This window comes from Oncorhynchus tshawytscha, linkage group LG01 (genome assembly GCF_018296145.1).
Source record: "Oncorhynchus tshawytscha isolate Ot180627B linkage group LG01, Otsh_v2.0, whole genome shotgun sequence".
Lineage (NCBI taxonomy): Eukaryota > Metazoa > Chordata > Actinopteri > Salmoniformes > Salmonidae > Oncorhynchus > Oncorhynchus tshawytscha.
The window spans coordinates 73183476-73211297 of record NC_056429.1 but is presented as its reverse complement, the minus strand read 5'-3'; the positions used below and the strand labels follow the sequence as shown (position 1 = coordinate 73211297).

General features: G+C 42.5%; 1 protein-coding gene across 1 annotated transcript in view; it reads right to left on the bottom strand.

Moving 5' to 3' along the window:
- Window positions 1-22350, bottom strand: part of LOC112252729 (PDZ domain-containing protein 7-like) — a 56116-nt gene extending 33766 nt beyond the window's left edge. Inside the window, exons 1-7 of the mRNA XM_042325374.1 lie at window positions 21388-22350; window positions 21026-21163; window positions 19058-19232; window positions 14440-14616; window positions 13961-14108; window positions 12291-12351; window positions 6926-7441 (exon numbers count right to left, since the gene is read on the bottom strand). Coding sequence (XP_042181308.1) covers window positions 6926-7441; window positions 12291-12351; window positions 13961-14108; window positions 14440-14616; window positions 19058-19232; window positions 21026-21163; window positions 21388-21613 — 1441 coding nt within the window. The 5' untranslated portion in view covers window positions 21614-22350. The remainder of the gene's footprint in view (window positions 1-6925; window positions 7442-12290; window positions 12352-13960; window positions 14109-14439; window positions 14617-19057; window positions 19233-21025; window positions 21164-21387) is intronic.
- Between the last annotated feature and the right edge of the window lie 5472 nt (window positions 22351-27822).

The following is a 27822-nucleotide window of genomic DNA, read 5'->3' as shown; positions in this document are numbered from 1 at the left end:
TCCTGTGAAGGCAGTGCAGTGCCTTTGCCGTACCAGGTGGTGATACAGTTGTGTATCACAACTGTAGTTGCTCTCAATTGTGCATTTGTAAACGTTTGTGAAGGTTTTAGGTGACAAGCCTAATTTCTTAAGCCTCCTGAGGTTGAAGAGGCGCTGTTGCACTTTCTTCACCACACTGTCTGTGTGGGTGGACCATTTCAGTTTGTCAGTGATGTGTATACCGAGGAAATTGAAGCTTTCCATCTTCTCCACTGCAGTCCCATCGATGTGGATAGGGGGGGGGGGTGCTCCCTCTGCTGTTTCCTGAAGTCCACGATCATCTCTTTTGTGTTGTTGACGTTGAGTGAGAGGTTGTTTTCCTGGCACCACACTCCCAGAGCCCTCACCTCCTCCCTGTAGGCTGTCTCATCATTGTTGGTAAACAAGCCAGTACTGTTGTGTCGTCTGCAAAGTTGATGATTGAGTTGGAGGCTTGCGTGGCCATGCAGTCATGGGTGAACAGGGAGTACATGAGAAGGTTGAGCACACAACCTTGTTGGGCCCCAGTGTTGAGGATTAGTGAAGTGGACGTGTTTCCTACCTTCACCACCTGGGGGTGTCCCGACAAGGAAGTCCAGGACTCAGTTGCACATGGTGGGGTTCAGACCCAGGGCCTTGAGTTTAATGATGAGCTTGGAGGATACTATGATGTTGAATGCTGAGCTATAGTCAATGAGCATCATTCTTACATAGGTATTCCTCTTGTCCAGATGGGATAGGGCAGTGTGCATTGCATCATCTGTGGATCTATTGGAGCAGTTAGCAAATTGAAGTGGGTCTAGGGTGGCAGGTAAGCTAGAGTAAATCAAATCAAATCAAATCAAATGATGATGAGGTGATGTGATATGATCCTTGACTAGTCTCTCAAAGCACTTCATGATGACAGAAGTGAGTGCTACGGGGTGATAGTCATTTAGTTCAGATACCTTAGCTTTGTTGGGTACAGGAACAATGGTGGACATCTTGATGTGTGTAGGGACAACAGACTGGGATAGGGAGAGATTGAATATGTCTGTAAACACACCAGCTAGCTGGTCTGTGCATGCTCTGAGGATGCGGCCAGGCATACCGTCTAGGCCGGCAGCCTTGCGAGGGTTAACACGCTTAAATGTCTTACTCACGTCGGCCACGGAGTCCTTGGTAGCAGGCCGCGTCGTTGGCACTGTGTTATCCTCAAAGCGGCCGAAGAAGGTGTTTAGCTTGTCTGTAAGCAAGTCGTCAGTGTCCATGACATGGCTGGTTTTCCTTTTGTAGTCCGTGATTGTCTGTAGACCCTGCCACATACAACTCATGTCTGAGCCGTTGAATTGCGTCTCCACTTTGTCTCTATACTGACATTTTGCATGTTTGATTGCCTTGCAGAGGGATATAACTACACTGTTTGTATTCTGCCATTTTCCCAGTCCCCTTGCCATGGTTAAGTGTGGTGGTTTGTGCGTTCAGTTTTGCGCCAATTTTGCCATCTATCCACAGTGTCTGGTTAGGGTAGGTTTAAATAGGGTACAACATCTTCTATACACTTCCTGATAAACTTAGTCACCGTATCAGTATATTCGTCAACGTTATTCTCGGAGACTACTTGGAACATATCCCAGTCTGCGTAATCAAAACAATCTTGAAGCGTTGATTCTGATTGGTCAGACCAGCATTGAATAGTCCTCATCACGGGTACTTCTTGTTTGAGTTTCTGCCTATAGGAATGGAGGAGCAAAATGGAGTTGTGGTCAGATTTGACGAAAGGAGGGTGGGAGAGGGCCTTGTAGGCATCCCGGAAGTTGGAGTAGCAATGGTTGAGTGTTTCCAGTACACTGTTAATAAAGAATAATTCATTAGGCCCTAATATATGGATTTCACATGACTGGGCAGGCGCACAGCCATGGGTGGGCGCATAGACCCACCTTCTTTGGTCCCAGGTCCACCCACTGGGGAGCCAGGCTTAGCCAATCAGATATTTTTACAGGCAAAAATACCTATTTCATTAGCTGTCTGGGTGGCTGGTCTCAGACAATCCCGCAGGTAAAGAAGCGAGATGTGGAGGGCCTGGGCTGGAGTGGTTACACTAGTCTGCGGTTCTGAAGCCGTTTGGAAGTACTGCCAAATTCTCAAAAACGACATTGGAGATGTCTTATGGTAGAGAAATGAACATTCAATTCTCTGGCAACAGCTCTGGTGGACATTCCTGCAGTCAGCATTCAAAATGCACACTCCCTGAAAACTTGAGACATCTGTGGCATTGTGTTGTGTGACAAAACTGCACATTTTTAGAGTGGTCTCCTTTAGAGTGGAAACCCAGCACAAGGTGCACCTGTGTAGTGATCATGCTATTTAATCAGCTTCTTGATATGCCACACCTGTCAGGTGGATGGATTATCGTGGCTAAGGAGAAATACTCACTCACAGGGATGTAAATAAATGTGTGCACAAACTTTGAGAGAACTTTTTGTGCTTTTGGAATTTTTGTGCGTTTGGAACATTTCTGGGATCTTTCATTTCAGCTAATGAAACATGGGACAAACACTTTACATGTTGTGTTTATATTTTTGTTCAGTATACTATAGGATAGATTGGAGTTATCAGGTGACTCCTAACCGTTAGGAAAAGTTATGACATGAAGGCTCTTGTATCAAATGAGTGGTTAAGGAGCAGAATAATTTCACTTGTTAAAGCTGTACATTTTGGGAAACCCAACCAATTTGACATAGAAATGTGAGTTATATATCTGTCATTTTCGTTTAAGAAGAAGTACAGTGCATTCAGAAAGTATTCCGACCCCTTCCCTTTTCCACATTTTCTTTTACGTTACAGCCTTACGCTAAAATCGATTTTTTTAAATCATCAATCTACACACAATACCCAAAAATGACATAGTGAAAACAGGTTTTATGTCATTTTTTAATGACATAACTATTCAGACCCTTTTTTATGAGACTTGAAATTGAACTCAGGTGAATACTGTTTCCATTGACCATCCTTGAGATGTTTCTACAACTTGATTGAAGTCCACCTGTGGTAAATTAAATTGATTGGACATGATTTGGAAAGGCACACACCTATCTATATAAGGTTTTGACAGTTTGTCAGAGAAAAAATCAAGCCATGAGCTCAAAGAGCACAGAGCCAGGATTGTGTCAAGGCACAGATCTGGGGAAGGGTACCAAAACATTTCTGCAGCATTTAAGGTCCCCAAGAACACAGCGGCCTCCATCATTCTTAAACGGAAGTTGCTGACCAAGAAGGAGGTGACCAAGAACGCACCCGATGGTCACTCTGACAGTGATCTAGGGTTCCTCTGTGGAGATGGGAGAACCTTCCAGAAGGACAAACATCTCTTCAGGACTCCACCAATCAAACCGTTATGGTAGAGTTGCCAGATGGAAGCCTTTCCTCAATAAAAGGCACATGACAGCCCACTTGGAGTTTGTGAAAGGCACCTAAAGGACTCTCAGACCATGAGAAACAAAACTCTGGTCTGATTAAAACCAACATTGAACTTTTTGGCCTGAATGCCAAGCGTCACGTCTGGAGGAAACCTGGCACCATCTCTACGGTGAAGCATGGTGGTGGCAGCATCATGCTGGGGGGGGGGGTGATTTTGAGCGGCAGAGAATGGGAGACTAGGCAGGATCGAGGGAAAGATGAACGGAGCAAAGTACAGAGAGGTCCTTGACGGAAACCTGCTTCAGAGTGCTCAGGACCTCAGACTGGGGTAAAGGTTCACCTTGCAACAGGACAACGACCCTAAGCACACTGCCAAGACAACGCAGGAGTGGCTTTGGGACAAGTCTCTGAATGTCCTTGAGTGGCCCAGCCAGAGCCCAGAACCCGATCAAACATCTCTGGAGTGACCTGAAAATATCTGTGCAGCAACGTTACCCATCCAACCTGACAGAGCTTAAGAGGATCTGCAGAGAAGAATGGGAGAAACTCACCAAATACAGGTGTGCCAAGCTTGTAGAGTCATACCCAAGAATACTCAAGGCCGTAATCACTGCCAAAGGTGCTTCAACAAAGTACTGAGTAAAGGGTCTGAATATTTATGTTTTTTTATTTTAATACATTTGCAAAAAAATCTACAAACCTGTTTTTGTTTTGTCATTAATGGTTTATTGTGTGTTTTATCCATTTTAGAATAAGGCTGTAACATAACAAAATGTGGATAAAGTCAAGGGGTCTGAATACTTTCCGAATGCACTGTAGATCTGTTATGTGTGTGCTATTTCTATGCTTCCCGTTCTTAAGTTTAGTTTTTGCATCTTTCAAAATGCTGAAAATACAATATTTTTGGTTATTGACAATATACTTCACAGCGGTTTAGAATGTACATTGATTCTCTACACTATACATTGCTTGTTTAGTCACATGAACTGAAATTAGGTGAACTTTTAGAATTTTAGAAAACCTCCCTTAAAATCTGGTCCCAATTCCGAAGTCACTTTATACTTAAACAAGCAAGCGGCTGCTCTCCATTAACATTTAATCATCTCTTCCCAGGGTCACAGATTGACACGGCATTCCAGTTCTGGCACAGGAGAGATCTGGTGTTATTTTTGTGACCTATTTGTTGATAACACATAGGTCTCATTCAATACTCTGAGGGTTGACCATAAAATTCCCAATACCCAACACATTTTTAGATACCTGCAAACTCACAGCTTTGCCAAAAAACATTTCGATTCATTTACACTCAAGCCCACTGTCTCGTGTCCAATCGAGCGGTGCTTAGCCTAAGTGTCCAGTCGAGAGGTGCTTAGATCTTAACCCTTATCTGAAGGGCACAATCTGGAGATTATACAACATAATACAGACCATTAATCCGCCTTTCTTTGCAAATACAAAATCTGCATGGGAGCAAGACAGAGGTGGCGAGCTACCCGATGATATATGGCAACAAAGTATTGAGTGTATCCACACATCATCATTTTGAATAAGGCATGGGCTTATTCAGTTTAAGGTTTTGCACAGTCTCCATTACTCAAATGACAGATTGGCAAAAATATACCCAAATGTTGACCCCAAGTGTTTGAGATGCAGCGACTGTGGGACACACGTTTTGGTCATGCCAATCTTTGAGTGACCTCTGGGACCCCATTTTTGAGACATTCTCACATATGTGTAATACAACTGTTAGCCCCAACCCGGTCACAGACATTATTGGGGAACTTCCCCTAGACCAGAATGCTATCACGCATCAGGCATGCAAAAGCATTTGCCACTCTGTTAGCTCGCTGCCTTGTCCTCTTTCACTGGAAGTCTGCAAAGCCGCCCTCCTTTATGCAGTGGGTTAAGGAGGTGATGTTATCTCTGCCTCTGGAGAAGGTTAGGTGCACTGTGCTTGGGTCCCAACAAAAGTTAGACTTAATCTGGTCCCCATTAATACAATACGTGGAGAGTCTTTTACTTAGTGTAACTTGCATAGTTCGGTAGCAGTCATGTCTGTTCTAGTGGTCATTTGTGCAGATAATTTTAATAGAAGTTTTTCCCCATTGTTTTTGTCTCTATTACTGTTTGTTTCTGCTTTTCTTTCCTATTTAACTTATTTTTTATAGATGCCTTGATGGGTGGGTGGTTGGGAGGGATGGGAAAATGAGGGGTTGCGGTTGTACTGTTTTTGTTGTTATATCTGAAAATCGATAAATAAAGTAAAAAATAAAAAATATACATTTTATCAACCAGGAAATGGCCGGCACGATTTCTGCATATTCACCTGTAAAGTAAATTGACTAAATTAAATCAAATACTACCATGTGAAAAGCCCATTTGTTACAAGTAATCTCTTTGTTACGGGTCTTTGTTAAATGCTTTGCTTGTGGATGTACCTTTGCCAGATTGAGGTTCACAGGGAAAAATTACAAAAATAATTGTATGTGTTTGTTATTTCAAAGTATATTTCATTAGACTTTGCATGGTTCTATGCTCACACTGGCCAATAAAAGTGGACGATACACTTTTCAGTAAGAGGTTAAAGACTGTTCATCTCTCATCCAGTCATATTCTCTGCCCTCTCCAGTAAATCATTCCTAGTAGACAACAACCCGGTAATATTGATGTATTGTACACAGATGGTTACATTCACTGTTATTTTTTAAACCTCTGCCGCAGTCATCTGGGATAACATTAACAAAGGTATGACTCGGGGTGCATCTCAATAGTCTGAAGTGACTTTCTTTATGTCCTTTCCATCATCTGCATAAAGTAACCATCGGGTGAAATCAAATACCTGTTACTGTAGGTATCACCACTATTTTGCTTTCACCTTTTCTTTGTTTTCAGATCAGTGCAGTTGAAGGAGAGGAGAGCATAGACTATTGAAATTCACCCTCAGACAGTAATGCCTGATTCACACTATCGAGCCAAGTCGAGCTGCGCAATGCTGGCCTGAATAAGCATACACCATAGTTCTGAAACCATGCTGGAAAGGACAATGTGAAATGAAAATATCCTGACCAGCACAGTTTGGTTCGGGTTGGCCCTGTAGTGTGAAAAAGGCTTCAGGTGTTGTTTTCGTTGACTTCCTGGTGACAGGAGGGCCAGTGGAGTCGTGTGCAGGTCATCAGACTCCAGCTCAGAGGGGATCTCCCTAAAGCTCAGAGGGCGTATCTCGTTACCCAGAGGCACCCACAGCCACAGGCACTGAACTGAACTCTGGGTAACTCTAGTGTGGCGAAGGAGATAGTTGCTCTGGGTTAGGATTAGATATACAGGTATGCCTATTCATGTATCAAAAACAGGAGGGAGGGATACACACCACAAACTGTTCTTTGAAAACAGTGTATTTCCCATTTATGATTCTTTGGCCTCTGTTCTCTTAGGCCTTTCGATTTCATGCGGATCATACGTTGTGGACTGGGAACTATTTGCATGAACTGATCATAGTTTTGCTCCTCACCTGTAACTGTGATATGGCTCTGGGATCGTCTGATGGGCTTTCTCGGTCTGCTCAGGGCCATAAGCACCGCCGTTTTCGGGGAGTCCTGCGCCACCTCCTGTTCCCCTGGTGACAACATCCCCCTTTTGCCCCTTCCCCCATCTCCAGCCCCTCCCCTTTCCACAGGACCCTCTCCTTTCCCCCGAATTGGTGTGTCCTTCAAAAACACAGTGGCGCCTAGCGTCCGGCTGGTTTCCATGGCAACCAGCCTTCCATGAGGCAAGGGGGATGCGTTAGAGTCCAAGGGGGGGTGTAGGTCAGTCTGCATGGCGGTCTCTGCGGTGCGTTCGGAGTTGCTGGTGCGGCGAGAGCGGTCCTCAGTGGAGATGCAGACATCCACCATGTCAGAGCCAAAGGCGGGGGGGAAGAGGACCTGGGAGAGACCACTAAGGGAGCTGAGGGGGGTGGAAGACAGGGAGGAGGCCGAGGAGTAAGAGTCAGAGCCCTGGGAAGAGGACGGAGGCCCTCCATTGGCCACTGCATGGGGAAGAAGAGGAACTCATTTAGAAACAGTAGCTGGAGATTTGAAAAGTAAATGTATAGTGTTTCAATACCAAAGGACACAATATAATATTCTCTAAGGATGCAAAATCTATGTTAAAGACACGTATTGGTAGTTTGATGAAAGTGAACACCAGTGAACCTCATAAGTGGCGTTGAAATCATAGTTTATTGTGTAATCAGAATGAAGTCATGTTTTCCTCAGTTTTATAGTGTGTCCTCAAATCATCCAACTCTAGTTCCCATCCCACAGTCCACGAGCCGTATACATAACACACATTTTTCACACGATCATAAAGTCTTTGTAGTTGGTACAGACTGACATCTGGCTGAGCTCACTGTTTGTTTATTTGTTTATTTGGATCCCCATAAGCTTTTGCCGAAGCAGCAGCTACTCTTCCTGGGGTCCACAAAAAACACAAAACATGACAAGTAACAAAACACTGATAGACAAGGACAGTCACACACATTTTAAATACAACGACATACAAACAAAGCAACTAAAATATAATACAAACAATACAATTACAAAAATATGTGTGTGTTAGTGTGTTTTTAATCTGTTTTTTAAAGGTACATTTGCTGTTTGCAATCATGGCTCTGTATAAAACTGTGCGTTGCCTGGAATTTGTTTTGGACTTGGGGACTGAGAAGAGACCCCTGGTGGTATGTATTGTGGGGTATGTATGGGTGTCTGAGCTGAATGTTATTTGATTATGCAGACAATCTGGAATTTTCACCATAATAATGTTTTTCATAATAGAAGAAGAGAAGCAGTTAATCTCTCATCAACCCTCAACCAGAAAAGACTGGCAAGCATGTTGTTGATGTTTGTTCTGTATGTGCAGTTAAGGGCTCTGTTTTAAGCAAGCTGCAGCATGGCTAAGTCCTTCTTCGCTGCACTTGACCATATTACTGGACAGTAATCAAGATGGGACAAGACCAGAGCCTAAACAACTAGTACAGTTGATTGTTGGGTCAAAAAGCAGAACATATTTTTATAACACACATACCCCTCCCCATCTTCACAAGAAAGTTGTCAATATGACTTGATAATTGACCATCCAATGTTATACACCTAGGAGTTTAGCTTCCTCAACTTGCTCAATGGTCATACCAGTCTTAAATACCATGTATTCAAGACCAGTTTATTATTAATCACCCACTCTGATTCTGACTTTAACTCCTTATTTAGAATTTAAGTGAGCTCACTGGCTTTGGTTGCTGACATGTGGAATCTGCATACCTAGTCATTCTAGCTTCATGTAAGACCAGTGGCAAATAATTTGTAAAAATTGAGAAGAGTAATGGCCCAAGGCAACTGCCCCCCTGGGACACTGCACTGTACATATCTTATGATAGAGAAGCTTCCATTGAAGAACGTTCTCTGGGTTCTATTGGATAAATAAGTCTCCAACCATGTGATGGCAGGTGATATAAAGTGTTTTCAATAAAAATGTATGATCAATAACATCAAAGGCTGCACTGAAATCTAACAATACATCTCCAACTATAATCTTATTATAATCTTTTATAATCTTTTAACCAATCATCAGTCATCAGTGCAGTAGAAGTTGAGTGCCCTTCTCTATTTGCATGTTGAAAGTCAGTAGTTAACTTGTTCTCTGAAAAATAGCATTGTATTTGGTCAAACACAATCCTATCCATCAGTTTACTAAGCACAGTCAGCAAACTGATTGGGCGACTGTTAGAGCCAGCAAATGGTGCTTTACTATTTTTAGGCAGTGGAATTACTTTAGCTTCCTTCCACGCCTGTGGCAAAAACTCATTTAGGCTTTGGTTAAAGTAATAGCATATAGTTGTGGCAATACAGTCTGCTACCATGTTCAATAGTTTCCAATCACTGTTGTCTATACCTGGTGGCTTATCATTATTGATGGATAACAATGGTTTTTCCACCTCTACCACACGAGCTTGACCAAATTCCAAACAGCAATCCTTCACTTTCATTTTTAGATATTTTATACAAAAATATGATGGTTCACTGTTCAATGTTGTCATTTCACTTCTGAGTTTCCACTTTACTAGTGAAATAGTCACTGAAATGATTGGCAATATCGAAAAGGTTTTGTTAAAAATGACCCATCAACTTCAATGAACGATGGAGATTAATTGGGTTTTCTGCCCATGACATAATTTAAGGTACTCCAAAGTATTTTTCCATTGTGTTTTATGTCATTTATCTTTGTTTGGTAATATACGTTTAGTCACAATATTTCTGAATTTACAACATTTCAACCAATCAGCTGAGCAGCCTGACTTCTTTGCCACCTCTTTGGCATAATTGCTTTGAAGCATATATTTTTTAAATTCATCATCAATCCAGGGGGCTCTAATAGTTCTCGCAGTTAATTAAGAAACTAACAGGTGCATGTCAACAATTAGCTTTAATACTTGTTTTAATACTTCCAGTGCTGCATCTGGATTCAATTCCTCATACACATCAGACCAACATACATTTTTTACATCTTTAACAAAATAACATTTTCTACGATCTCTTATAAATGACTTTAGGCCCAAATTTTGGCACTTTGGCTTTCCTTATTATTGCCACAATGTTATGGTCACTACAGACAATGCAAACTGATATTGCTTTGGAGCAAAGCTCTGTTGCATTAGTGAAGATCTGATCCAACACTATTGGTATGCACTCTAGTTGGTTGAGTGATAACCTGAGTCATATTACAGGCATTAGTCACAGTTAGAAGCTTCATCTTGAGAGGATAGCTAGTTGCTAAGCAGTCAATGTTCAGGTCACCCAGAAAATAGACCTCTCTGTTAACATCACACACATTATCAAGCATTGTACACATATTATTCAAATACTGACTGTTAGCACTTGATGGCCTATAGCAGCACCCCAAAATAAGAACATCTAGATGAGGCAGGTGAACACGCATCCACAACCCTTTAACAACATTTGACATTAGATCCTCTCTAAGCTTTACAGGAATATATGGCTCTGAACATATACAGCAACACCTCCACCATGGGCATTCCTGTATTTTCTGTAGATGTTATATCCCTGTATTGCTACTGCTGTATCAAAGGAATTTGTTTCAGAGATGGCCAGTGTATGAATGTTATCTGATGTTAGCAAGTTATTTTCTTTCATGAACCTTATTTCTAAGGCTACATATATTAATATGGGCTATTCTTAGCCCTTGCATTGGTAGCTTATTGGAGATGGACATAATATGGAGACAAAATAAATAAATGTGTGTGTGTGTATGTGTGTGTGTGTGTGTGTGTGCATGCGTACTTATGTGTGCGTGTGCGTGTGTGTGATGTTGTGGTGAAGCTACTGACCCTGAGGCTCTCTCAGTCCTCCCAGGCTTTTTGGAGGGATGATGGACAATGAGGATATTCGTTTTTTCCAGGCGTTGTTAATAATGATTCACAGAGAGAGTGCTGATGTCAGCGAGAGGATTTATAGTTTTTTGTCATCTTGCTGCAAGTTTCTTTCAGGACATCCTCTCCTTGCAAACAATTCTTGAAGGTCCTGGACCTCTCTGATCAGATCGTCTATTCTTTTGTTAGTTGAGTCTATCAGTATTTGGACAAAGCTCTTGAAGCTATTTTCCTATTGTTGTAACAACTGCTTGCAACAAACTCTTTTTGATTGTTTAAAAGATCCTTCACCTGTGATATAGAAATACTGTCCCCTCCATGACTCCCACCTTTAGCTTTGGATGCCATGGTAGGATTGCATGCCAATGCTGGTACTCCATGCAGTTCCAGAAGACAGGGCAGTTCGCAGGGAAGATTTAAACAGCAGCAAACAGCAGGGATTCAGACAGCCACAAGCCTGGGACAATCTGCTGTCCCAGCCACAAGGGATAACTGTGTGTGTTCAATCTGTCAAGGAAACCTTGCTAACTTGAGAGCTAGTTAGTAGCTAGGCTAGCTGCCACGCCAAGCATCTCTTCAAACTTTTGGTTGGCAGTATCCCTGGACAGATATAGCGGTATAAGCAACTGAGGCTAACCGCGTCACGGGATCCAAAAGTAACCAAACTTTTTCAAAAGAACACTTTTTCAGAGATTTTCAAAACTTTAAAACAACAAACTGCTGTGTTAGCTAATCCCATTGGCTTTAACTACAGTAAATCCAGAGAATCAATTCAACTACATGAATCATCAGGAAGAATCATATAAAAGCCAGAAATGACTCAGTAGCCTTAGATCCCAGCAACCTAAATACACCAAGAGTATGTCCCAAATGGCACCTTATTTCTTATATACAGTAGTGCACTACTTTTGACCAGAGCCCTATAGACACTGGTCAAACGTGCACTAAATAGGGAATAGGATGCCATTTGGGACACAACCCATCCAGCCACCCAGTCACCAACCTGTCATAACACGCCGTGCCCAACCCAGAGTACTACTCTGTCTCTGAGCACACACAGCACTAATCTGGGGCTATTTTCAGACCCACTCATATTAAGCAAAAAGCAGAGGATCAGATCTGGGGACTGAGATGAATACCGCAGAGGGATTTAGTTAAAGTACATGTGATGAGCCGGTGCTCTACTTTAGATTGACACGTCATGTAATGTCATGTAATGTAGAATCTGGCAGAGTCTTAATTGGAGATTGGGATTCTAGAATTGGTGAAGCTTTCATGAAATGAATGGAATATTCAAATAAACATTGAGGTCAAGCGTTTAATGTACTTGTTTTTTATTTTCTACGTTTGAATCCCTTCATATTACTTATAAGCTCACTGTACTTCCATTAGTACTTCCATACATTCAGGATTGTCTGTGTTGGAGTAGCATAATAAGAAGAGAGATACATACTTTTGCTGAGCCAGCTGTATTCAGCCACCATCTCTTTGTATGCAGGGTATCTTCCTGCCTCCTGTTAGGATGAAGATAAACATCACATCATCATCATAATCATCGTCATCATAATCATATTCGTTCTCTATCATCATCATCATCCTCCACCTTATTCTCTCCATCATACTCATCATCATCATCACACACAACATTTCTATAAATATTTGATCAGAGGTTCAGTTGTCAGTCCTTATATGTGGATATCTGGATGTGTTTACCCTAGGATAGGTGTTCTGAGGACAGAATATAAGTAGACTAGCCTCTATTTCATGACCTTTACAGAGTCTCACAGAAGTTTCTTCTGGCTCTGGGGCACATGTGACCTTCCACTCAAATGAAAGTGTGTGGGTACTACAAGGACAAGTGACCCTTAGGGACTTGGCGGACCTCACTGCAATTCCACACACACACACACACACACACACACACACACACACACACACACACATACACCCTGTATTATACAGAAACACAGCTCTAGGGAAAAACTGGAGCCCTGACACAAGATGGCAGACACTCACTCACCAGATTCACCACCTCTCCAGGGAAGCTTATGCATTCTCACCATACTGCTACTTAGCACAGGCCCACATGGAGAACAGGGCACCATTTTAGATCAAACACAAGTCTCACTAGACAAATTCTAAGATCCCTACACTTAAGACCACAAAGGAAAGCTACCAATTCAGGTCAGGCAGAAGTCACAGTGGACCCCCTCCGAGAGCTTCCACAATGGGCCTTGGTCTGGGCAGGTGTTGGGGGGCGTTTAGCAAACTAACCCGGCTCCTATGTGTGTAATTTTGAGCCATAATGGGGTTTAGCGCGGGGCAGAGGAGAGACATAAAACAAGGCTTTCTGCTGATTATAACTTGATCTTGCTGCCTTGTAAATAATGAACATCGTCTCTGCCGTTTTTTCTCGCACGGAACCTGAGATGAGAGGAGTAAAGTGAGCCCACTGGAATGCGAGGTGCTGGGCGTGCACACACACGCACGCACACACACACACACACACACACACACGCACACACACACACGCACACACACACACACACACAGGTACACACACACACAGGTACACACACACACACAGGTACACACACACAAACACAGAGGAATGCATGGGCCAGGTGCCAGCTGTCTGCTTTACTATGCTGTCTCCCTCCCCAGCGCAAGAAGAGCCGGTGTTGTTTAACGCACTGCAACATCCATTAATGTGCCAGAGTACTTAGAGCACCACGTGATCAACTGTTAGGTATGAAATGGATCTAACCTATTGAACATTGAGTACATGTTTCATATGAAAGGTTAGTGTGTACCACTTTCAACCTTGATGTACATGCATTTAGGAGAACAGTACAGATCAGTGTATAGATGGAGAGGAGACAAGGAGTGGAGGCAACTTTAGACTATTGAGATGCACTTATAATGGCCGTGTTTCATTTCAGAAAGATGTTCCCTTCCATCTGCCCTAGCTAGTTCACTCCACTTCACAGATCTGATAGGACTGGATAGTTGAAAGCACTATAGATAGCTAAAGAAAAAGTTTGCGTCCCAACAGGGGTAGTGCACTATAAAGGTAACAGGGTGCCACTTGGGACGCAGACAAAGATAAGTCTTCTCTCTCACCCTGATGGTCAGCATGATGTGGGTGTGGCTCTTCAGAACTTCCACGGCATTGCTATGGGTGATGCCATCAAAGCTCACCCCATTGGCCGCCAGGATCTGGTCGCCCATCTTGATGCCGTGCTGCTCCGCCAGACCCCCAGGGTCCAACCTGATCATAATACACAGAGAAGTCAAGGAAGATGTGTCGTGGAGATGGCCGATTGTTTTGAGTTGTGTTTTGTATTGCTCTGAGCTTTAAACGTTGTTCTAACATTGTTCTCTGATAGTTACCATCCAGTAGTTAGAGTTCAGATTCAATTAAGGGCTGCTCAAGTCTCCCACAAGTCAATTCTGAATATATTTACATGTTACAAACAAAGGTATCTCCACTGTATTTTGTTGTTGTTGAGAGCAACAGTGTTGTACGCTTGAGCAGTTTAATCTAGTGATAGGTGGGAACATAAACCTTCACAACCTGTATCTTCCCCAGGACCACGTACTTAGAGACGTAGATGCCCAGTCCGAACTCTTTGCCCCCTCTGATGTTGAATCCCAGGCAGTAGTCATCTGAGGTTGTGTAGAGGTGAACCATCCTACGGAGAACACTGTCTGAACTGGCATCTGAAGGAGTACGACCACTCTCCTCTACTACCATACGCCTCTGGATCAGATCCACCCTGCAGAAACAAACACATGCTAGCTACAGTGCCTTGCGAAAGTATTCGGCCCCCTTGAACTTTGCGACCTTTTGCCACATTTCAGGTTTCAAACATAAAGATATAAAACTGTATTTTTTTGTGAAGAATCAACAACAAGTGGGACACAATCATGAAGTGGAACGACATTTATTGGATATTTCAAACTTTTTTAACAAATCAAAAACTGAAAAATTGGGCGTGCAAAATTATTCAACCCCCTTAAGTTAATACTTTGTAGCGCCACCTTTTGCTGCGATTACAGCTGTAAGTCGCTTGGGGTATGTCTCTATCAGTTTTGCACATCGAGAGACAGAAATTTTTTCCCATTCCTCCTTGCAAAACAGCTCGAGCTCAGTGAGGTTGGATGGAGAGCATTTGTGAACAGCAGTTTTCAGTTCTTTCCACAGATTCTCGATTGGATTCAGGTCTGGACTTTAACTTGGCCATTCTAACACCTGGATATGTTTATTTTTGAACCATTCCATTGTAGATTTTGCTTTATGTTTTGGATCATTGTCTTGTTGGAAGACAAATCTCCGTCCCAGTCTCAGGTCTTTTGCAGACTCCATCAGGTTTTCTTCCAGAATGGTCCTGTATTTGGCTCCATCCATCTTCCCATCAATTTTAACCATCTTCCCTGTCCCTGCTGAAGAAAAGCAGGCCCAAACCATGATGCTGCCACCACCATGTTTGACAGTGGGGATGGTGTTCAGGGTGATGAGCTGTGTTGCTTTTACGCCAAACATAACGTTTTGCATTGTTGAAAAAATTTCTATTTTGGTTTCATCTGACCAGAGCACCTTCTTCCACATGTTTGGTGGGTCTCCCAGGTGGCTTGTGGCAAACTTGAAACAACACTTTTTATGGATATCTTTAAGAAATGGCTTTCTTCTTGCCACTCTTCCATAAAGGCCAGATTTGTGAAATATACGACTGATTGTTGTCCTATGGACAGAGTCTCCCACCTCAGCTGTAGATCTCTGCAGTTCATCCAGAGTGATCATGGGCCTCTTGGCTGCATCTCTGATCAGTCTTCTCCTTGTATGAGCTGAAAGTTTAGAGGGACGGCCAGGTCTTGGTAGATTTGCAATGGTCTGATACTCCTTCCATTTCAATATTATCGCTTGCACAGTGCTCCTTGGGATGTTTAAAGCTTGGGAAATCTTTTTGTATCCAAATCCGGCTTAAAACTTCTTCACAACAGTATCTCGGACCTGCCTGGTGTGTTCCTTGTTCTTCATGATGCTCTCTGCGCTTTTAACAGACCTCTGAGACTATCACAGTGCAGGTGCATTTATACAGAGACTTGATTACACACAGGTGGATTGTATTTATCATCATTAGTCATTTAGGTCAACATTGGATCATTCAGAGATCCTCACTGAACTTCTGGAGAGAGTTTGCTGCACTGAAAGTAAAGGGGCTGAATAATTTTGCACACCCAATTTTTCAGTTTTTGATTTGTTAAAGAAGTTTGAAATATCCAATAAATGTCGTTCCACTTCATGATTGTGTCCCACTTGTTGTTGATTCTTCACAAAAAAATACAGTTTTATATCTTTATGTTTGAAGCCTGAAATGTGGCAAAAGGTCACAAAGTTCAAGGGGGCCGAATACTTTCGCAAGGCACTGTATGTACATAAACATACTGTACATACAAACACACACAGATATGTACATACACTAGACCCACTCCAATTTGCATACCACCCTAGCAGATCCACAGATGATGCAATCTCTGTTACACTCCACATTGCCCTTTCCCACCTGGACAAAAGGAACACCTATGTGAGAATGCTATTCATTGACTACAGGTCAGCGTTCAACACCATAGTGCACTCAAAGCTCATCAATAAGCTAAGGACCCTGGGACTAAACACCTCCCTCTGCAACTGGATCTTGGACTTCCTGTTGGGCCGCCCCCATGTGGTAAGGATAGGTAACAACACAACCGCCACACCGATAGTCAACACAGGAGCCCCTCAGGGTTGCGTGCACAGTCCCCTCTTGTACTCCCTGTTCACTCATGATTGCACGGCCAGGCACGACTCCAACACCATCATTAAGTTTGCCAATGACACAACAGTGGTAGGCCTGATCACTGACAACGACGAGACAGCCTATAGGGAGGAGGCCAGAGACCTGGCCGTGTGATGCCAGGGCAACAACCTCTCCCTCAACATGATCAAGACAAAGGAGATGATTGTTGACTGCAGGAAAAACAGGACCGAGCACGCCCCCATTGTCATCGATGGGGCTGCAGTGGAGCAGGTTGAGAGTCTCAAGTTCCTTGGGGTCCACATCACCAACAAACTAACATGGTCCAAGCACACCAATACAGTCGTAAACAGGGTACGACAAAACCTATTCCCCCTCAGGAGACTGAAAAGATTTGGCATGGATCCTCAGATCCTCAAAAGGTTCTACAGCTGCACCATCAAGAGCATCCTGACTGGTTGCATCACTGCCAGATATGGCAACTGCTCGGGCCTCCGACCGCAAGGCATTACAGAGGGTAGTACGTACGGCCCAGTACATTACTGGGGCAAAGCTTCCTGCCATCCAGGACCTCTATACCAGGCGGTGTCAGAGGAAGGCCCTAAAAATTGTCAAAGACATCAGCCACCCTAGTCATAGACTGTTCTCTCTGCTACCAAACGGCAAGCGGTACCTGAGGGCCAAGTGTAGGTCCAAGAGGCTTCTGAACAGCTTCTACCCCCAAGCCATAAGACTCCTGAACATCCTGAACTCCTGAACATATGGCAGGGTAGCCTAGTGGTTAGAGCGTTGGACTAGTAACCGGAAGGTTGCAAGTTCAAATCCCCGCTGACAAGGTACAAATCTGTTGTTCTGCCCCTGAACAGGCAGTTAACCCACTGTTCGTAGGCTGTCATTGAAAAGAAGAATTGGTTCTTAACTGACTTGCCTAGTTAAATAAAGGTAAATCAAATAAATCTAATCAAATGGCTACCCAGACTATTTGCATTGCCCCCCCCCACCCTCAAATTAGATTTAATTTGACATACTACACCTCCCTCCTCACCTACTAACACATACAACAGCAGCCCCATTCCCCAGTGAGTTCTGGCCTTCCTATCAATTAGTCAAATAGTCATAGAGGAAATCCATCTAGCCGTGCACCATGAAACCAAGATCCCTCAGAAGCAAGATAACCTAGTGGTGACGCATCATACTGATGTGACCATAGAGATGTAATACTAGCTGTTCTATTGATGAGACACTATGAAAAACGTAATACTTATAAAGAATTCACAAACCATAAGCCTAATGGGATCAATTTCATAAGGATCGTGATGCATATGATACACTCAGTATCACAAAACCAGATACATATTATATGGAACCATGTGACACTAACTATGTAACAGTGGAGGCTGCTGAGGGAGGACGGCTCATAATAATGGCTAGAACAGAGCGAATAGAATGGAATCAAACAAATGGAAACTATGTGTTTGATGCATCTGATACAATTTCACTAATTCCGCTCCAGCCATTACAACGAGGTAGACGTAGCATAGTACATGAAAGCCTGGGACACTCAAATTAGTATGACATGTAACGTTTGGTATGGTACATGTATGCATTTATATGTGGATGTATGGATGTCCATCATCCATTTTGTGTGCTATGTTGCGAATTCCAATTTTGTGGCTAATGTTAGCTAGGTTAGGGGTTAAAGTTAGGGTTTGGGGAAGGGTTAGCTAACATGCTAAAGTTGTCCATAATGAGATTGAACACTCAACGTTTGGGATGCTAGACATTCGTGTTTACCCCGACCAACCACCCTCTCTTAGTTTTTTCCTTAAGTAACTTTCTGTCTTATGTAACTATATCAAACATAACATATCATACTAATTTGGATTTGGATTTACAATGTTACGTCTAGTCTATGATACCAGCCTGTCTCATTACCCATACTTCGCTCACTCCACTCCAGTGCTTCAGGTGGCTTGAACTAGTCAGGTTGCACTTGAACTTGAATGCTGATTAACAACTACACTCATTTACACATGTGTCCCTGTCTCAACTAGCCATTACATTAGGAACTGACCAACTACATCACATAACAACAGTACAGCGCAGTACATGACATAATATAACAGTTTAGTACACTCTTAGAAAAAAGGGTTCCAGAAGGGGTCTTCGGCTGTCCCAATAAAATAACCCTTTTTGGTTCCAGGTAGAACTCTTTTTGATTCCATGTAGAACCCTCTGTGCAAAGGGTTCTACCTGGTACCCAAAAGGGTTCTACCTGGAACCAAAGATGTTCTACCTGGAATCAGAAATGGTTCTTCAAAGGCATCTGCTATGGGGACAGTTGAAGAACATTTTTAGGCTCTAGATATCGTATTTTTTTCTAAGAGTGTACAGTACCGTACACTACACTAGGCCCTCTCACCATGTAGTCTTCTCCTTGGAGTAGCGTATACCAGGGACTTTCCCCACACGTCTCACGACCATCCTCAGCCTGTTGTTCCCCGTCAGGACCTTCACAGCACTGCTCATAGTGATGCTTTCCAGGCTGATACCATTCACCTCCACCAGCTTGTCCCCTACACAGAGACCTGCCTGCTCTGGGGGGGAGAGACGAAGGGATTTAAGCACAGACTGACTGACGCATACAGTAGACACATGTATACACACACACACATACAGTTGAGGTCAGAAGTTTACATACACTTGGGCTGGAGTCATTAAAACTTGTTTTTCAACCACTCCACAAATTTCTGATTAACAAACTATAGTTTTGGCAAGTCGGTGAGGACATCTACTTTGTGCATGACAAGTAATTTTCCCAACAATTATTTACAGACAGATTATTTCACTTATAATTCACTGTATCACAATTCCAGTGATGTCATGGCTTTAGAAGCTGGCTTTAGAAGCTTTTGATAGGCTAATTGACATCATTTGAGTCAATTGGAGGATACCTGGGGCTTACCTTCAAGGCCTACCTTCAAACTCAGTGCCTCTTTGCTTGACAACATGGGATGGGAAAATCAAAATAAATCAGCCAAAACCTCAGAAAATTGTAGACCTCCACAAGTCTGGTTCATCCTTGTGAGCAATTTCCAAACGCCTGAAAGCACCACGTTCATCTGTACAAACAATAGTACGCAAGTATAAACACCATGGGACCACAGAGCTGTCATACCGCTCAGGAATGAGACGTGTTCTGTCTCCTAGAGATGAATGTACTTTGGTGCGAAAAGTGCAAATCAATTCCAGAACAACAGCAAAGGACCTTGTGAAGATGCTGGAGGAAACAGGTACAAACGTATCTATATCCACAGTAAAAATGAGTCCTATATCGACATAACCTGAAAGGCCGCTCAGCAAGGAAGAAGCCACTGCTCCAAAACCACCATACAAAAGCCAGACTACGGTTTGCAGCTGCACATGTGGACAAAGATCGTACTTTTTGGAGAAATGTCCTCTGGTCTGATGAAACAAAAATAAAACATTGTTATGTTCGGGGGAAAAAGGGGGAATCTTGCAAGCCGAAGAACACCATCCCAAACGTGAAGCGCGGGGGTGGCAGCATCATGTTGTGGGGGTGCTTTGCTGAAGGAGGGAGTGGTGCACTTCATAAAATAGTGGGCATCATGAAGAAGGAAAATTATGTGGATATATTGAAGCAACATCTCAAGACATAATCAGGAAGTTAAAGCTTGGTTGCAAATGGGTCTTCCAAGTGGACAATGACCCTAAGCATACTTCCAAAGTTGTGTCAAAATGGCTTAAGTACAACAAAGTCAAGGTATTGGAGTGGCCATCACAAAAAGCCCTGACCTCAATCCCATAGAACATTTGTGGGCAGAACTGAAAAGGCATGTGCGAGCAAGGAGGCCTACAAATCTGACACAGTTGCACCAGCTCTGTCAGGAGGAATGGGCCAAAATTCACCCAACTTATTGTGGGAAGCTTGTGGAAGGCTACCCGAAACGTTTGACCCAAATGAAACAATTTAACAGCAATGTTACCAAATACTAAGCAAGTGTATGTAAACTTCTGACCCATTGGGAATGTGATGAAATAAATAAAAGGTGAAATAAATCAGTCTCTCTACTATTATTCTGACATTTCACATTCCTAAAATAAAGTGGTGATCCTAACTTACCTAAGACAGGGAATTTTTTACTTGGATTAAAAGTCAGGAATTGTGAAAAACTGAGTTTAAATGTACTTGGCTAACGTGTATGTAAACTTCCGACTTCAACTGTAGGAACCCAAACACACACAAAAAAATGCACATGCACACACGCAAGCCCACAAACGCATACTCACACAAACACACTCGTAAAAACAAACAGGGGTCATTATGGGGTCAACACACACACCTCCCTCCCTCTGTTATAGGACCTACCTGCAGAGCTGTCATCCTCTATCTTGCTGACGAAGATGCTGAGTCCGTGTTCTGAACCGCCTCTAACACTGAATCCCAGACGGCCGTCTGCACTCTTATCTACTGTCACTGTGTGGAGGTCTTCACAGTCATCCCCACCTGTACACAAGAGGGAACAGGCACTCTGAGATCCAATGCAGTAGAAACACTGTATTGACAACAAGTTGGATACAGCAGAAATATGGGAGTTGTAAGTAAAAATGTATAATTGTCCTGAACTAATGAAGGATCTTTAGCTCAGCAGGCTTTCGTTTTGTGGACTTAAGAGTTCATTCAACACTGAGTTACTGCGGGAGGGGGAGTAGACACAGTAAAATTATCACCATCGACAGGAGAGTTGATGAGGATGACTCTGCCCATGGGTGAGGACCTGCCTCCCCTGTGGCGGTGATGCTTCTTCTGCATGTAGCGGTTTGTCGAGTGGGATCCCCCAGCCTGGCCCCCATTGTGGGGGTGAGGGTAGCCTCCCCCATTATGAGGGTGGGGGAGAGGATGTCCTCGCCCGTTGGTCATTTCCCTATGGTTGTGGTAGTCAGAGGAGTGAGCCATGGCGAGAGGCCTACTCCCCCTCCCACACTCATCCACACCAGGGACTCGCCTGAAGATGCAGAGGGGACGGGAGGAGAGGTAGAGGGGAGTGAGTTGGTGGGTGGTTTGGCTGGATCAATCAATCAAGAGTTAAACAGAGGGAACAAGTAAAAACAATCCATCCATTACTGCTTGTCAATAGTGAAGTCCAATGCAGAAAAGTCCAAAAGCCACATTAGGCTAGTAAATCATAAAATTGAGTCCATTTGTTAAAGGAGATTAATAAGTTATGGCAACTAATCAGGTTGCAATCAATCAATCAAGAGTTAAGTCCCCTCACTCCCAAAGTATTTCATCCAGGCACAGTTATGGGACTGAAATAGTCCAATATTTGTATCCTTAAGTGCATCCTTAGGCTTGTTTGTAGACATCAAAATGAGCTGTCTGTTAATGAACTTCGGGGCACATCCATGGCAGTCACCATTCAAGACCAGTCACTTTTAATCCAGAAAGATGTCCTTCTTTTGCCATTCCAACTGGGTCGTCCACTTCCTCCGGTCCAGCGGCCGGGGCCAAGATGTCTGCCACAGTGGCCTTTGAGTCCATTCTCCTCGGCCATGCTGTCCCAGCGCACCGCTCACCCATCTATGAAGCGAGACGTGGTCGGGCACCGCTCTGTAAAAAAAACCTTCCATGATTTCCCACGGGACGTAGTCGGATATCAACGGCCCCGAAAACATTCATGTTTTATTAAAAAGATAAAGGTGACATGGTGTGGAGTACGGTTTCATAATGCGAGGTATCTCAAACACTGCTCACCTTCTAAAAAGCTACTCACTTGAGACACACTTAACCTGTCACCAAGTATAGATTATTTGATTTATTCAAGTATACACAACTACTTTTGATTGTCATTATGAGTGGAGGTAGAATAAGTCCTGCACCTAAGTAGATACAATTTGTGTAGACACAATTTGTGTAGACAATTCTTTGTAGCGTTTGCCCAATGGAGTTCACGCGCAGCGTACCACTTCAGCAGCTCCCCTTCAGCACCTTGGACAGTGCTGGAGTAACGGGTTACGTAAAGAAACAAAGCTAAAAAAAAAATACAATTAAAGCTTTACTCTTGGCTAAATACCTGCCCTGCAAGAGGAGCCCCCTCTCTAATAGTACCGATGACACCTTATATTGACTTTGGTATTTCAGAAGTTTGTAGACAATTCAGTCCAATTTAGTCAAAAGTTATTTTAGTATAGGAATAACTTAAAAGGTGAGTTCAAGCACATAAAGCATTAGCACAATGATGAACGATATGAAGCCCATAAAGGGATTCATATCAAGACCACTTTATAATTAGGCTCACGGATACTTAACATGGACCTAAAGAGGATCCTTAACAGGTCAAAGAGATGCAACAGAGGCACACAAAAGATAACAACAATTTTGGCTCGGTATCAAACTAGTTCTTTGTTAAATAAATAATAATAGCCTACCTAAACAGTTTTCTAAAGTTAAACACACACACACACTCCCCATCAACACATGCATGCAAACTATTCAGCTAAGTTTAACAATGACATTACCTGTAACCATGTTGTGCTCTGTGACCTCACCTGTGACTAACACAGATAGACATGCATGAGCCCGCCCCTCTCCCACACCATTGGACACCTGCGGATAGCTTAAGTCACATTAGTGCCATCTCATTTGCTCTGGACAGTGACAATTGTCTTGGGTATTAATTAATCCTTACACTGTAACACGTAGCCAGGTGTCTATGCCCGTGCTTAAATTATAAGGCTCGCAAAGTAGCAAAGAATTGTAAAAAAATATTGAGGTTGCTTTAGTCACTAAACACACAAGCTGTTTGACTCACACAGTAACTAACTAACTATCTAGAATAACTTAGTTAGACTACTAAGAAAAAACTCCCTGTGCTTTTAGATCTTAGAGAGACTTTAACAAACTGAAACGACTAAAGTCACATAATTGCTGTTCACCTGCTTCGTTAAAGGGGCAATCTGCAGTTGCTTCATACGTTTTGGGACTTATGAATGAATGATTCTTGAAGAAGAAAACTCATAAATGACTCATGAGCTCAGTTAAATTGTCGTACCGGATCAGAACCCAAAATATAAGTTATTTCACTCCAATGTTTAGAAACAAAGTTAATGTCAAAAAACACTATATAGCTTCAAAACATGGTTAAAACTCAAATGTTAATATCAAGGATGGCCCGTCTTTGCATCCATAACAAACAGGAGTGTGGAGTACGCTTTATTATTGTCTTAACTGCTGATTGACACTTTAAGGAGATAATTAATAAGATAACATACTTATTGTAATTGACTAGATTACATGGCTACTGCTCCTTGGTGTCAGAGGTATAATATATTATTATCTTGTATTGGTGTTATACTGCCATCGTCTGTCTGAGTAATTCCATCTCATGACAGTGGTATATGATCCCTGATAATGAAGGAAATGTAGGCTAGTAGTCTACTTAAGCAATAAGTCACGAGGGGGTGCCAATCAGCATTCAGGGCCCGAACCACCCAGTTTAAAATTAAGCAATAAGGCAATATACCACGGCTAAGGGATGTTCTTAAGCGCGACGCAATGCGGAGTGCCTGGATACAGCGCCCTTAGCCGTGGTATATTAGCCATATACCACAAACCCCCAAGGTGCCTTATTGCTATTATAAACTGGCAATTAGAGCAGTAAAAATAGACGTTGTCATACCCGTGGTATACGGTCTGATATACCACAGCTGTCAGCCAATCAGCATTCAGGGCTTGAACCACCCAGTTTATCATGAATTTTATAAACTCAGTTATGAATGAAAGCATCTTCTGTTAACTTGTTAAATAAATTGTCTATCAATCATATCTATTAGCACATGGTGCTGCTGCACCCACCCACCCCCACACACACACATTGTGATGCATAACATATCTTATACTTCCCTCTCTCAAGACTTGTCTCAGTTCAAGCTGTCACCCAAAATGGTGGGCAAGGACCACTGGTGAGTCACAGGATCACTGTGGTGAGTCAGAGTTAGTTTCCACTGGGTTGTTCATGCATAGTTAGGCTGTGGTGGGGAAAGACTGTTTTCACCTTAAAGGGATAGTTCGGGATTTTGACAATGAGGCCCATTAACAACTTCCCCAGGGTCAAATGAACTCGTGGATACAATTTTTATTTATCTGTGTGCAACTTTCTTTATACTGGGCAAAGATACATAAAAATGGAATCCACAAGTTCATCTGACGTCAAAATCCCAAACTATGCCTTAAAGTTGAGGGACACAAACATTTGAAGGCTTGATGAAGGTCATATCATAGCACCAACTATGATAGACTTTTCAATGGAAAAACATTTAAATGATTTATGTCCCAAAAATGTATTTAATTATCCAGGTCAATCCTATGACATCACACACACACTATACGATACATTAATTAAACATAAGAATGAGTGTAAGTCTTTGTCACAATACGGCTCGTGGGAAGTGACAAAGAGCTCATATAGAACCAGGGCACAAATAATAATAATATAATAACAATAATCATCAATAATTATGCTCTTTATTTAGCCATCTTACATATACAGTTGAAGTCGGAAGTTTATATTAGGAAGTTTACGTTAGCCAAATACATTTAAACTCAGTTTTTCACTATTCCTGACATTTAATCCAAGTAAAAAATCCATGTTTTAGGTAAATTAGGATCACCACTTTATTTTAGGAATATGAAATGTCAGAATAATAGTAGAGAGAATGATTTATTTCAGCTTTTATTTCTTTCATCACATTCCCAGTGGGTCAGAAGTTTACATACACTCAATTAATATTTGGTAACATTGCCTTTAAATTATTTAACTTGGGTCAAATGTTTTAGGTAGCCTTCCACAAGCTTCCCACAATAAGTTGGGTGAATTTTGGCCCATTCCTCCTGACAGAACTGGTGCAACTGAGTCAGGTTTGTAGGCCTCCTTGCTCACACACGCTTTTTCAGTTCTGCCCACTAATTTTCTATAGGGTTGAGGTCAGGATTTTTTGATGGCCACTCCAATACATTGACTTTGTTGTCCTTAAGTAATTTTGCCACAACTTTGGAAGTATGATAGGGGTCATTGTCCATTTGGAAGACCCATTTGCGACCAAGCTTTAACTTCCTGACTGATGTCTTGAGATGTTGCTTCAATATATCCACATCATTTTCCATCCTCATGATGTTGTCTATTTTGTGAAGTGCATCAGTCCCTCCTTCAGGAAAGCACCCCCACAACATGATGCTGCCATCCCTGTGCTTCACGGTTGGGATGGTGTTCTCGGCTTGCAGGCATCTCCCTTTTTCCTCCTAACATAATGATGGTCATTATGGCCAAACAGTTCAATTTCTGTTTCATCAGACCAGAGGACATTTCTCCAAAAAGTATGATCTTTGTCCCCATATGCAGTTGCAAACCGTCGTCTGGCTTTTTTATGGCGGTTTTGGAGCAGTGGCTTCTTCCTTGCTGAGCGGCCTTTCAGGTTATGTCGATATAGGGTTTGTTTTACTGTGGAAATAGATACGTTTGTACCTGTTTCCTCCAGCATCTTCACAAGGTCCTTTGCTGTTGTTCTGCGATTGATTTCCACTTTTCGCACCAAAGTCTGTTCATCTCTAGGAGACAGAGCGCGTCTCCTTCTTGAGTGGTATGACGGCTGCATGGTCCCATGGTCTTTATACTTGCATACTATTGTTTGTACAGATAAACGTGGTACCTTCAGACGTTTGGAAATTGCTCCCAAGGATGAACCAGACTTGTGGCGGTCTACAATTTATTTTCTGAGGTTTTAGCTGATTTATTTTGATTTTCCCATGATGTCAAGCAAAGAGGCACTGAGTTTGAAGGTAGGCCTTGAAATACAACCACAGCTACACATCCAATTGAATCAAATTATGTCTATCAGAACCTTCTAAAGCCATGACATCATTTTCTGGAATTTTTCAAGCTGTTTAAAGGCACAGTCAACTTAGTGTATGTAAACTTCTGACCCACTGGAATTGTGATACAGTGAATTATAAGTGAAATAATCTGTCTGTAAACAATTGTTGGAAAAATGACTTGTGTCATGCACAAAGTAGATGTCCTAACCGACTTGCCAAAGCTATAGATTGTTAACAAGAAATTAGTGGAGTGGTTGAAAAACAAGTTTAAATGACTTCAACCTAAGTGTATGTAAACTTCCGACTTCAACTGTATAAAAACGTATTTGTTCATCAAAAAATTGTGAATAACTCATCACAGGTTAACGAGAAGAGTGTGCTTGAAAGGATGCACATAACTCCGCAATGTTGGGTTGTATTGGAGAGAGTCTCAGTCTTTTTCCACACACAGTCTGTGCCTGTATTTAGTTGTCATGCTAGTGAGGGCCAAGAATCCATTAACACATATGTATGTGGTTGCAAAGGGCATCAGTGTCTTAACAGCGTAATTTGCCAAGGCAGGATACTCTGACTGCAGCCCGATCCAGAAACCTGGCAGTGGCTTCTGATTAAATTACATTTTCACAGAACCGCTTGTTAATGCAGACAGAGAAGAGCTCCAACTTCTGAATCATAGCCTCAATTTTGTCCCACACATTGAATATAGTTGCAGAGAGTCCCTGTAATCCTAGATTCAGATCATTCAGGCGAGAAAAAACATCACCCAGATAGGCCAGTCGTGTGAGAAACTCGTCATCATGCAGGCGGTCAGACAAGAGAAAATGATGGTCAGTAAAGGAAACTTTAAGCTCATCGATCAATTTTTAAAAACGTGTCAATACTTTGCCCCTTAATAACCAGCGCACTTCTGTATGTTGTAAAAGCGTTACATGGTCGCTGTCCATATCATTGCATAGTGAAGAAAATACACAAGAGTTCAGGGGCCTTGCTTTAACAAAGTTAACCATTTTCACTGTAGTGTCCAAAACGTCTTTCAAGCTGTCAGGCATACATTTGCTGTCATGCTGAGTTTTGATGCAGAGTTTTTAGCAGATATGGTCAAGGTAGGAACTGTCAGGTATCCCGTGAGAGTTTATGTTATGAAAATATTATGGTGTTTTAGGTGTCAAGGTTATGGGCATAGTGCAGCAGTGTGTAAGAGGGAGATGCCTAGGTGTGCAGGAGGGCATTTTTTAAATGTAACTAGGCAAGTCAGTTAAGAACAAATTCTCATTTACAATGATGGCCTACCAGAA